Here is a 13,096-nt window from a genome sequence, read left to right as displayed (position 1 = left end):
TTGTAGTCAGAAGTGGTTTCCAATGACAATTCTTGTCATTAATGATGGGGTGAAAAGCAAAGAGAAGAATAGGGGGGAGGCTATTTATATGGTGGCTGTTCCATTCACACACCATGTCATGTACACCTTGCTGTCTGTGATGAAGAATGGTTACTGGGAACGTGGGGAAGGAGGGAATTGTAAATGTCTTGGGATCTTATGTCCTTCAGTTCTATGTGGTGAATGTGCTACAACTTGTCCCTAATGCTGATGCTTCTTTTCCTTATTTCCTTAAGGGAGTGGTTTATTCATTTTTCTCTCTACTGGGAACCTTGCTTGACTTCATGTCCAGTGATTGGTACCTGAAGAGGAAGAGGATTTGCTTGGGTGTTGGTGTGCAGAAATCAACCAGAATATTTTAACCAATATTCTTGCAGGATTCCAGTCTGCTTAGCTCATTGGAGCTCTATCTGATTCCAGGATGATGTCTTTCCGGACAGATGGGAAGTTTACCTCTCCTGCTACATGCACAGTCAAAGGGGAGCACGACTCCTCAGCTTGCATGGATGGTTTTTGGGTGCAGGTAGAACTAAGGGCTCAGAAACTGAGCACTGTTGGTGGCTTGCATGAACTTGATAGTCATGCAAGGGCACATTGCATTGTGTGTGTGTGTGCTGCTAACACTCTTTTTCCTTTCTCTCCCCTTCTTTCCCTTTTCTCTCCTCTCCCTTCCCCTCCCTTTGAAAATGCTGCCACAGATGTCAGTCAAGGTCCAGGTGAGTCTTTGTGTTTGCACTGCTGCTTTGGGGATCTCCCCTCTGCTAGATTATGCATGGTTTGACTCTGACCCCCTTTTCTAGGAGTAAAAATCTAAGTATATTGTGTTTTCATTGATTTAGGTTTAGAAGAAGAAATGCCTTCAATTGATGAACTTACATTGGTTTGGAGGAACCATTTCAAACCAAAGGAATATGGTTCCCTGACTTACATGATCAGTTCTGATTTCTGGGTGAATCAAAGACCTGGAAATTTATCATTTTTTAAAAGAACAGTTAAATAGTTAAATAGGTGTTCTTTGATTTAATGAACATTTTGCCTTATGTTCTATGACTCTGCTTCTATAGATTCACATGGTTGAAAGTTAAAGATATAACACATTTAGCATGGAAATATGGTATGGGTAAATGAAGGTTTCTTCCTTTTGTTCTAAGAAATGTCCTTTTTTTTCCCACAATTAAGTTAGTAATATTTATTTTTCCTGGCTATATAACTAATACATGCTCACTGTAAAAAAAAAAAAAAAAGTTTGATTAAATGTTTTTTTATCAATAGAAAAATGGAAGAATCACCTTTATGATAATTGTGTACCTCTCCATTTAAAATGCATAGTCATCCAGAGTCCTAATTTTAAGCATTGTGTGTGAGTGTACTTTTTGAAGATGTGTGTTCACCCTGGCATGTATAGAATCATAAGAGATGATGCCAACATTTACTGGTAAGAAGGGTCTGATGACTTAGAATGCATTGAAGACTGTTCTAAACTGGGTAGAACTTTAAGAATAACAGACTCCACCAAATAAGAAAGGAGCATTATCTTGCATGTTGTATGTTTTCTTAATTAGTCCATTTAACATTTAATTCTTACACCATCGATATAAGATAGGCATCATTATATTTATTTTAATATGCAGGAAATTTAGAGCCCAACAGTTTAAGCAGTTGCCTAAGGTCATAGAGTTTATCTGCAGTAGCATTGACCTTGGAATTTGGGACTTTGTCCATTTAGAACTCATGCACTTCATGGTACTTACTGGCCCATCACTGAACGTTATCAACAATTAAAGGTCTTATAGGTGCTTCCCAACTGTACTGTTGTTTATTTTTTTTGAGGTAATGTGACATTTTCTATGCCCCTCTTCCCAAATGAATTTATCCTTTATTGCTTTTGAATGTCTAAAGCGATCAACCAGACTTCAGTAGGGTCCCTCTGATCACTGTTCTATGAGGATGTAACACATCATGAGAGAATAACAGTTATCTCTACCTAATACAGAGAGGGTTCTTCTCTCTCTTCTGCCTGTCCTCCATCTTTAAAAATAATTGGTAGTTGAGCATAAGCACAGAACAGCATTTCCTAGGAATATACCTTTAAATTCATTCTTTCCACTTAATAGTATTTTAGCTCAGTAGCTCACTCAACAAATAGTTATGTACAGGCACTGATGACAGAACAGTGAACAAAGGACATCCCCTGCCCATGTGAACCTTGTATTCTAGATAGAGCTAGAATCTATTCTAGATAGAACTAAAAGCATACACATACATACCTACACATTTATGTACATACATATACATACATATACATGTCACAAGTGTGTATGTATTAATATATGTTGTATCAGGTGGTGAGTGATAAGGGCTACAGTACAGAGAAAAATGGAGCAGAGTAAAGGAGAAGTCCTTAGTATTTAGAGGGTGATCAGGGAGGCCTCTCTGATAAGAGAATATTTTGTTGGGGTACCCCAGGGGGTTATAATAAAGATAAGTCCAACATCTCAAATTTTGTCAAAGTGCCCCTCAGCTTATCCTCCCTTTTCCTGGTTCATGACAGAGATGTCACCAGGGATGAGCACTTGGGCTGTGCAGGTGGTACCTGCATAGGGTCTCCTGCTGAGGAGTGACTGGGAGCTAAAATCCAGCCTGCCTTCATTACAGCCTCAATATAAGACAGGTGTCATCTACCTCTTGCTGGGCCTGGACCCCTGGGGCTGCCTCAAACTGGAGGGGGAGCTTTTTGCCATATTGGTCTCAGATGGAAGAGAAAGATGGGGAGGCCCATAGGCCGTATGGGTAGAAGTGACCCCTCCTCAGACAACAGCAGCAGTAACTCTCCCTCCCTCCAGCCATGGTACCATTCTGTTTTCTTGGCCATTATCTCATTTTATTATCTTAACAACACTCTGAGGTCTCTTGCCCGAACTCCACGTCACTGCTGAGGAAATCGAGGCCCAGTGAGGTCGAGTGATGTGCTGTAGTCACCCAGCTCTTGAGTAGCAGGACTGAAAGGGGATTCTGGCCAAATCACAAATCTCGTGCCCTTTGTTCTGGCCTTGAAGTGCCTGGAGCTGATTGTCAATTCTGTCACTCCTCTGTCCTCTTGATTTTTCATGGTTCCCAAGCCTTGTCATTTCCATCCTTTCCTTGTGGCCTGGGGTGTGGCGGGAGGTGGCCTGAATGGGCCTGGCCCTGGCTGAGGTCAGTGGGCAGCCTCCAGCCTCTCTGAGCCCCTGGCCAGGAAATCTGGAGCCAGCAGCTCTGTGGCTCTGACACAAGAAGTCTTAGTGGTTCTTTGATTTTTTTCCCTTTTCCCTCAGGAAGACAATTGGGGATTTTATGAGCTAATGTAAGTGTTTACCCAGGGGCTGCTGGAAGACTATAAAGGGGCAATTGATTAATTGATGAATTTGACGTGCAGAGGAGATGGTTAAAAGTAATCCCACTGTAAGATGCAGGCTGAGATGGGCCAGCCTGGCAGCACCTTTCCAAACTCCAAATGGCAGCCTGGGGACTTGGAGAGTGAGTCCCAGACACCCAGGGAAGTGGGGAAAGCATATTTTACTCCACTGCCATGTGGGAAAGGAGGTAGTTCCTCCTCCTGGTCTTTGGGAAGAAGGTTCGGAATAATAAAATAACCATCAGCAGATGGGCATGCTGGCCTGCAGGGGTGGGGTAGGGCGCTACTACCTCCCTGCCTTCTTTTCCTTTAGTCTTCATGTCAATCCTCCAGGAAGGTGTTATCATCTGCACTACTGATGGGGAAAAGGAGCCCCAGGAAGCTTCAGGAACACACCTGTGGTCACCTCCTGCTCGTGACTAGACCAGAATCTCAGATTCATGGGTCTGCGAAGCCTGTGTGCCTGTCATCCTAAAAGCTGCCATTACTGTGGTGGTTCTGTGGGCCGGACTCCTGTCTTAGCTGTGTCTGCATTTCCTCTCTCTCCACAAGGTTCATAGCACAGAATAGAACCTCAAAAATCTTGATTGAACAGAAAGAGTGGCCATGAGCACAAGGGACATTGTGAATCTGTAGGGTCCAGAGACCTGGGGGACTTTAAAGAATATCCTATCCAAGGAGTACAAACTTTCAGAGAAGGAAATTGAGGCCCAAAGGAGGGAAGAGACATCTCCAAGGCCATGTAACCCATTTGGGGCCTGGCAGGGACTCCTGGCAGATGCCATGTCCCATGCTTGTGCTCTTTGGGATTTGTCTTTGGTTTTCTTGGGCTGCTTGTGGGGCAAGGGTGAGGAGTCCCATCTCCGCCTTGTTCTCCACACTCTCCTGACTTCTGCATGTTCCAGAACTGTTCAGGGGAAGGGAAGCCTAATGGAGGGATCCAGGAGGCAGGCCCTGCACTGGCCTGTGGGGGTGAGGCCCTGTTCTCCCCTTCTCTGGTGTTCTCCTTCCTATCAGGTGGGCCATTTGTGGTCTCCCTCAGAGCCTCCACGATGGATAATTTCTCAGCTCTGCCCGCTGATTAGAGCTGGAATTAAAATGAATAACTGTGACCTTGTGGGAATGCCCTAGTTATGCAGAGGCCTGAGGAGGAAATAGGCCTCTCTTTGGTCCATCAGAGCCCTGGCAGGCGCAGGAGGAGGTGCTCCTGTCTGAGGGGCCCCAGAGGAGGCCTCTGTCGCTGTTGCCAGAAGGAACTGACGCCTTTGCCTTCCTCTGCCCACTCTTGGTCTCTGCCCCTGCTGCCTTTTCCCCTTCAGTGTAAGTCACCCCAGGACTGTCCTAGGGCAGGCCCCCTGTTTATCTGCCCTGAGCCCTGCGCTGTCTCCAGAGAGTTGCTCAGTTCAGCCTGGGAGGAGGCAGCACCGTAGGAATCCAGCTGGTGTCCGTGGACATGAAGAGAATGCTGTGGAAGACTGTGGCTCCCAGGGCAACCTCGGGACCAGCAGCATCGGCACCACTGGGAGCTTGTTGGAAAAGTAGAAGCTCAGGCCCCACCCAGAGCTGCTGAAACAGAATCGGCATTTGATCAAGAGTCCCAAGGGTCAGGACGTTCCTGTTTGAGACACACTGGCGTCTCTCCTCCCCTGTAGGGCCTCAAGGTCTGTCTGTACCTAGGAAGTTGCAGTTCACCTTGCTAAAGCTCTAGTCCTCATCTCTTGTGCTGGGCACAGCATGAGATACCTGCTTGATCTGATTGACTGGAGAAGGAGGGAGAATGAGATTAGAAAAGGGGAACAATGAGCAGCTACTGGCCACTCAGTCTGTGCAGGTTGCTGTTCGGCTCTTTCTGTATAATAGTTTACATACTGTGAGGCAGGATAGCACAGGCCAGAGCAGGAGGGAGTGAATCAAGACTCAAAGACCAACCCAGCCCACTGCCTGGCTTTGCATGGTTTGTGAGCTAATATTTTTACATTTTTGAGTGGTTGCAAACATTAGCACAATGGGTAATACCAAAATTGTATGAAGTTTGGTTTCCACATTCATAAAGTTTTTGGTGGAACACAACCATGCTCAATCCTTTATCTATTGTCTGTTGCAGCTTTTGAGCTGCAAAGTCTGAGTAGTTTCAACAGCAACTGTACAGCCTGGAAAATCTAAAATATTTACCGTTAGGGGAAAAAATTGCCACCCCTGGGTTAGAGCAGAATCTGAGTGAGGTGCTGGGTTTGACATCTTGACTCCACCACAGTGCTAAGTCTGATCAAGTTGCTTTCCCATGGTGGGTCCTACTTTCTGTATCTATAAGATAGGGACAATGAGAGTGTACCTCTCGGGGCTGTCTTGAGGATTAAGTGAATTCCTACACACAGGAATAGAGTAAAATAATATAGCTTTTTATCATTAGTCATCTCATTGGAACGTTTGAACCTTTCAACATGTATTTCTATTTTATAGATGAAGACACTTAGTTTTTCTTTTTAAAGATGTCCTCCTCTTTCCTTGTGTCTTGAACTCCCTAATTTTCCAGCAGCATGCTCCAGTTCTATGATGCAGAATCTTTCTAAACATACCCACTGGTATTCTCACCTTTTCCCACACTCTCTCCCATGGGTCCTGACCTTTATGCTTCCAACGAATGAATACTTGCTGCTAAAATCCCTGCCATGCTCTCAAGTGGGGCCTTGGAGTCCCAGTAAGAGGCAACAGAGACCAATATCGATAGTATACTCACCATGTACCAGGTGGAGAATCACGGGATCCAGGAAGTTGCATTTTTTGCTCAAGGTCAGGAGCAGGCATAGTGGATTTCAAGACTGAAGTTCCTGTCTGGGATTTCAGCTCTGTGGTTCTGCTTTTCCCTAGAGCTATGTGCCCTTGGTCAAGCGATGTAACCCCTTAGGGCAACAGTCTTCCCTTCTTTAATTGAAAGGTCAGAACAGATAACCTTTCAGCCCTTCTTTCATTCTGAGAGTCTAGGACTAGATTGTCTTACTGAGACATCTTGGGTAATAGCAAGAAGAATGCCTTTCCATTACCAAGCTCCTAACTCCAGTAGTACCTATAACATTTTATCTCCTCCCCCCCATTCTTTTGGGCAATATTCCCACTGCTTTTTCTCATATTACTTTATTAGGAAAAACACCTGACATTTATTGAGCTTGTATTTTGAGCCAGGCACTGAAATGCTAAGTTTTGCATGCATTATGTAATTCTTTTGACATCCCTAGGGAGTAGATTCCATTATTAGGTCCATCTCACCTCTGAACCAACTGAGGCTTAGCTTTGATAAGTAACCACTGATACCATTCAGTAGAAGGTGGTGGAGCAGGATACAAAATACTAGTCTGGCCCTGGAAGTGTCTGATGGAAAGTCTATCAGAGCATACACTCCACAGTCCTGTTCAGGACTGTTCTTAGCCCAGAATAGTGCCAATACATTATAGGCACAAAATAAATACTTCCAGAAGGAATAATAGTGCTTGGGACTTAGCTCTTAGTTTTGCCTTAGACCACTTTAAAAGTCTGTTTTGTATTGGGGCTCACCCTGAGACAGGTAATTGAACCAATCTTTATTCAGTACCCATCTTGGGCTCTTCTCTCAGTGGGCAATGCAGGCTGAAAGGAAATCCATCTCTGCTGTGTGTACTTGGATTAGAAGGGGCCCTGGATGGGGAACAGTGCTCAGTTTGCAGTCAATTGCCAGGTTGGGTCCTGGGAAGTCCCCCTTGGCTCCCATAGTCATATTTGATGACTAATTGTGAGAAGGAGTTATTGCCCATCCTGTCCCCAGCTCTGGCTATCTCAAGAAATCAGATCACTAAACCTTGGTGCTTCTTTCCTAGAGCCTTTTAAAATCCCCTCTTTTTACTCTCTTTGGAAGGCAGAGTACTAGGGTGTTGGATATGGTCACATTTCATTTCCCAGTTCTAGAGAGCAAGACCAGAGTTAGAGCTGGAAAAGTCATTAGCAATTTCCAGTCATCTCAATGAGATAATACTGCCCCACTTACATGCACCAAATGTGTGTGGGGTTTATTTGTTGGTCCAATGATGAGGGGCATCAGTGACATTGAATACCATGACTGTTAAATGTCCCATGATATATGAGACAGACTCATTAAAAAATTTATGTTGCTCAAAATGCCATTGATGAAATCATTGTGAAACTATTCTAGATCAATTCCTTCTTTGCAAGGAAGGAAAATGAGGGTATTGAACGTCCATATAACCTAGCTTTGTCAGTTTTTTTAGTATGTGTGTTGTGTGTGTGTGTGGCAGCATTGAAGAACTTCCCTGTCTGTAGACTGGGTACAGACTGGTAAGGATGTAGGTTAGTCAGTTTACTGGGTCAGGTCTCAGGATGGGTGTGCAGATGGAGTGCAGCAGAAAGTCCAGAACAGTGGGTTCCCTGTGGGCAATTTTGCTGATGGACTGGGAAGGGAAGCATCCGAGGGTAGGGGTCTGCTACTGCTGTCAGCTTATTAAAGAAATGGTGTTGGCCAGAGTTGAGAAGTGGGCAGAGATGGTCTCTAAATAGACTATTGTCCTAAATAATGACCACAATAACATACTTTTGAGCCCTTCCTGTGTACCATGAACTGTGCCAAGTGCTTTTCATGTGTGGTCGCATGATGTCACTGTGATCCTGAGGGCGTATTTTATAGATGAGAGGCAGATATTTTATAGGAAAGAGACCCAGAAAAGTTCACTTACCCAAAACCTCACAGAAGTACAGCTGGCATTTGAATCCAGATTTGGATTACTGAGGGCTGAGGTTCACAAACTCTAATAAGCACTCTAAGATCACCTGGAGAGCTAAGAAAGGAGATTCAGGCTCATTAAAGAAAGATAGTTCTCTCAGGTGATTCCAATATGACCACATTTGAGAACTGCTGTTTGAAAGACAATGGTCTGAAAGGTAAAGACATAAACCTTCACACTTAACCCCTATTTTATACCTCCAAGACATTAATGGAAGGAGTGGGGGACAAATGAGGCCCCTCTGTGTTTTGGTGGCTTCTAGGTTGCAGGGTTTGTAGAACCATCATTCTGACACATTAGGGCCAGCCGGGCTTTTCGCCCACGGCCCCTCATGTGCTTCGGTGGGATTTGGAAGGGCAGGGAGTGTCTTGTTCTGAGAACAGAGACTTATCGGTGCCCACATCCCCATTGCTTGCCATATTTTATGTGCTCACAAACTCTCATTAGAATCAGCATTTTAGGGATGAAAGAGACCAAACAGGTTGTAATATTTCTCAGCTTTCCATTGTTGTGACAAAATACCTGAAATAGACAACTTTATTAAAAGGACGAAAGATTTATTTGGCTTACACTTTCAGCCCATGATCATTGGCTCCATTGCTTCTAGGCCTGTGCAGAGGTAGAACATCATGGCGGGGAGAGCAGGGTGAGCAAAGCTGCTGACTTCTTAGTGGCCAGGAAGCAAACAGGAGAGAAAGAGAAAGGGGACAATTCATACCTTCAGGGGCATGCTCCCAATGACCTACTTCCTCAACTAGGCCCTATTTCCTGAAGTTTCTACCACTTCTCGATAGCACATTAAGCTGTGAATCCATTAATGGCTCAATCCATTCACAAGGTCAGAGCATTCATGATCCAGATACCTCCCAAAGGCCTCAGTTCTGAACACTGCTACCCTGGGGACCAAGTCTTCAACACATGAGCTTTTGGGGGACTTTATATCCAAACGTAGCCATTGTCAAGGCTCACTATGCACCTACCTTTGAATCCCTTCTCTTAGAGTTTATTCAGACTTGAATTGAACCCGTTCGGCAATGAGTAACTCGCCGCTTTAAGCTTTCCATTCCATTTGGACAATACTAAATGTTGGAGAGTTCTTTCTTATCCCAAGTCATTACGGCTTTCACCACCTGTATAGCTTTCAGTCCTTAGAGAGACACAGAATAGATCTAATTACACTCCCAGTATTTGAAGACAAGCCTTTTGTCTTTGAGGATTTTCTTTTCTAAAGGCGAGAACATCTCCAGTTTCTATGGGCATTTTCATCTAAGGGTCTTAAGTTCTTTCATTCAAGTCATTGTTCTCTGAAAAATGACATTTCCCTCACTCTGCCTCCTTTCCAAAGGAGCATGTACATACCACATATAGTGATATGGGCACAACTGGGATAGGTCCATTATAGGATGGTTACATTGCTCCCTTTTTATAGAGTCTACATCTATTAATGGCAGCACTAATCCCCTTAACCTTTAAAAAATACTATAGTATTAAATTGAACCTAAAGTCAATGAAAATATTTCCTATTTTTGTGTGCACTCCTACTAAGCCATTTCTCTCCTCTTCCTAGACTTGTGCAATTGGTTTATTTGACTTAGGCCTGGAATCTTTCTTTGACTTTGATAAATCTAGAGCACCATGGATGCAGTTCTTTTACCCAGCACATCAGCTGTTCCTTTCAGTTTTATGTTACTCATGAATGAGGAATGATTTTGGAGAAGTTCAGGACAGTAGGAAAGCAAGGACTTTCTCTCCTTTGGGATGAGTCTTTCTAAAAGTCTTTATTGCTGATCCTTTAACCCTTAGAGTGGCAGGCATGACTTCCCTCTCTCTGCCATCTGTGGCATTCATTAATAAGGGAATTTTGCCATTGTTTACACCAAGAGATGGCATGCATTGGGAATTTGCTGTGGAGGTTCTGTCCTGTACTCTGAGGTCATGCTATACAGGAGCTGTTCGTGATTCATGGTGTAATTGGTAGCAGCACTTTCTGTTCAGTCAGTCCAGTTACCATACTGTAAGAACAAATTTGGTCTAGAGGCCAACCTTTAGAGCGAGCGGGTACATTTACACCCTATAAAGGGTTAGGTGGTGAGGATTGATCATGGTGGCATCATGGAAGGGCAAAACTTAGAGGCTGGGACCTGGCTGGCCCCTATCTTAGAGGATTAGCAGCAGTCACTCTTCTCTTTTGTTCCTCTGGAAACCATTATCATCAGTCCAGCTATTCAACTTATCTTCACTACTGTGTCAAACTTATGGAAAAGCCAAATCATATATGTAAACAGTTGGTCTTCTTGAGAGTTAGCTCATGATTGCTGATTGGTGGTCAACTTGGCTATGGTGGTGGTAGGCTATAGTGGAAGCTTACCATTCTGACCATGGAGAGTGTTCTCAGCATATTACTTGGAACCATTGAAATAGCTGTTTTCATAGTTCAGAACCAGTCAAATATCAGCACTTTCATATGGTTCGATATGTTGCTTGACCTCTTGGGATCCATAGAGGCAAAGGATCTTAATGTTGACAGGGATTATTGTTAGCTATCTCCTAAAATCTCACTTGAATTCTCTTCTGAGGTATTTCTGGCAGGTGAAACTTCCCTTTATCTTTCTACCCTCCCTTTATACTGAATGTGTTTGCTCCTTTTATCTGGCATATGCAGTTTTTAAAATGCTTGAGGGCAGTGATCATATCCTTACCTAGCTCATAGCCTTGCTTAGTAGCTTTCTCAGTTGGGCTGAACACAGAAGTTCCTTCAGTCATTCTGTATTTGACATGCTATCGGTCTCCTTATAATCCTGGCTGGCTTTCTTTGGGAACACCACACCTGGTTCACGATATTCCTAATGTATTGTACTGTACTCTGAACCAGAACCCTTAATATAGTAAAAGATGGGACTATTGAACTTGTGTGTGTGTGTTGGGTATGGGGGATGGTGCTTGAGTTTCAGAATTTTAATTTTTTCCTTAAAACTAAATTTTACATCTTTCCTGTTCCTATTCTTTTGGACCGCTGCTCCAATAGCTAGCAAATTGACTACTCCTTTAAACTTTAGATCATCACAACATCCAGAGAGCATGTTTCTCATGTCCTCAGCTGAGTCATTGATCAAATAATGGAACAGGCCTCAGCTCTGCTATAAGTTGTAAGTGAACCTCTGGTAGAAAAGGAAACTAAAGTTCCTAATGAAGATCAAGGAATTTCCCAGTGAAGGGCCAATCTCAGGTCTCTTTCCCTTTAAGCAATCCACACCCTATGCCCTTTCTCCTGCCCAGGGTGGCAGACTTCTTTAGGCCACATGACTCTTTCTTCTTCTGTGCTATGCCCCTTTCTTTGAGGAGAGACCTTTGATTTGGCTGTCCTGATGGTCTCTCCCACACCATGATATCAACGGCTGAGGTGTCTGAGTGTGTCTCATGTCCAGATTTGCATTTTAAAGAGAGAAATGGCTTAATCATTCCATGAAATAACCTGGTAAAGGAAGAACTTCATGTTTCAGTAGAAATACACATTAAGCTACTTCTCTCTTTAAAATGCAAATCTGACCATGAAATTCTTTCTCTTTCTCTCTTTTTCAAATTCCTGATCACCCTACAGACAGGATCCCTACCTAGCAGCTTCTCTGTTGGCCCCTCCCCACTCCCTTCTCACCATCGCTTTAGTTTTTCTGGAAGCATCAGGTGAATGTTTCCCTTACCTTCTGATTTTATGTAATTACTCTTTAAAAAGTTCTTGTGGTTTCCGAAGAATTCAACATTGGCACTTATAGCAATTAGTGACATTTAATTTCTCTGCTTTGGTATGGAAAAAAGAGATTATATATGTGGATTTTTCACTGGGATAAGTTACCCTGAAAGTGAATGAAATAAAAGTCTTGGCAGAGATAACTCATTTTTCTGATTTTTTTTTTTTTTTTTCTTCCTTCCCTGCAATACTTTCTCCAGTTACCCAGCCAGGGTAAAAGAAGGAAGGAAAGATTGAAAATCCTCTGATGTGGGTGGAATATCACAGGTTTCAGGGGAGACAGTATTAACTTAAATGTCAGAGGCCTTGGACTTCTGACCTGGTTCCTGAACACTGAGTCTTCCTCTTGCCTACTTCAGTAAATGCTTTCTATTCTCCATATTAGTCATTCTCATGACAGGCTTCATGATGGCCACAGCTGCTTACAAATGACTTTGCGCTCATAGCCATTTCCATTTTCCGGAGCTACAAAAGCAGCTATCTCCATGGGGATTTTCCTGAAGGGTGTAACATAGTTTAGAGAGCCATACATATATTTCGCATATATTTTACATATGATTTGCAGTCTGTTCTAAGGCAATTTTGACTTTGCATGTCTTATCTTTTTCTCCTCTTGTTCCTGTCTGTACTCTGGGAATCTGTGCACCCTGAAAGACAGAATATTGCAGTAGAGGGAAGGTTTAAGGATCAGACCCCCACTGGGATCCAGAATGGTCCCTGGATCCAGCTAGGGTGATAATTCTCAAGGTGTGACATCAGATAGAATTTTTTTTTTTTTGCATTTTGAAATATTCTTTTTTTTTTTTTTTTTTTTTTTTTTTTTTTTTTTTTTATTGCTTTTCGCTCAAAGGGTCATCCAAGCCCAGCTTCTGTTTCCTACCTACTCTTAAGTGAACTTCTGTGGACCTGAATTTTGAGTCATAGTTGAGAATCTGTTCAAATCCAGAGCTTCTGGTAAAAGTGTTTTAGAATTGGTTTTCCTTCCATGAGCCCCAAGTCCAGCCTAAACATTATCTTTTGGCAGCCCTGAAAAATCAGTCCCAGAATAAATGCCAAACTTCAAACCCAGCTAGGTGGTGTTCCTGGGGCTGGCAGTGTGGCCTGGGGAGTCACCGCTGATGTGCATGCATTTTGACCCTCTGCTTCTGAGGT

The 13,096-nt window shown here is 43.3% G+C and overlaps 1 protein-coding gene across 19 annotated transcripts in view; it reads left to right on the top strand.

The window, feature by feature from the left end:
- Positions 1–13,096, top strand: part of NRXN3 (neurexin 3) — a 1,486,572-nt gene that overhangs the window by 31,633 nt on the left and 1,441,843 nt on the right. For all 19 annotated transcript variants that reach the window (XR_013761785.1, XR_013761786.1, XM_079126730.1 and 16 more), the window contains exon 2: positions 738–755. Coding sequence is in view for 17 of the 19 variants with exons in the window: in XM_079126730.1 (XP_078982856.1) it covers positions 738–755 (18 nt within the window). In the remaining 2 variants the exon portion in view is untranslated. The remainder of the gene's footprint in view (positions 1–737; positions 756–13,096) is intronic.

The sequence above is a fragment of the Sciurus vulgaris genome (genome assembly GCF_902686455.1).
Source record: "Sciurus vulgaris genome assembly, chromosome: 2".
NCBI classification, from domain to species: domain Eukaryota; kingdom Metazoa; phylum Chordata; class Mammalia; order Rodentia; family Sciuridae; genus Sciurus; species Sciurus vulgaris.
This window is presented reverse-complemented; position numbering and strand designations above follow the sequence as displayed.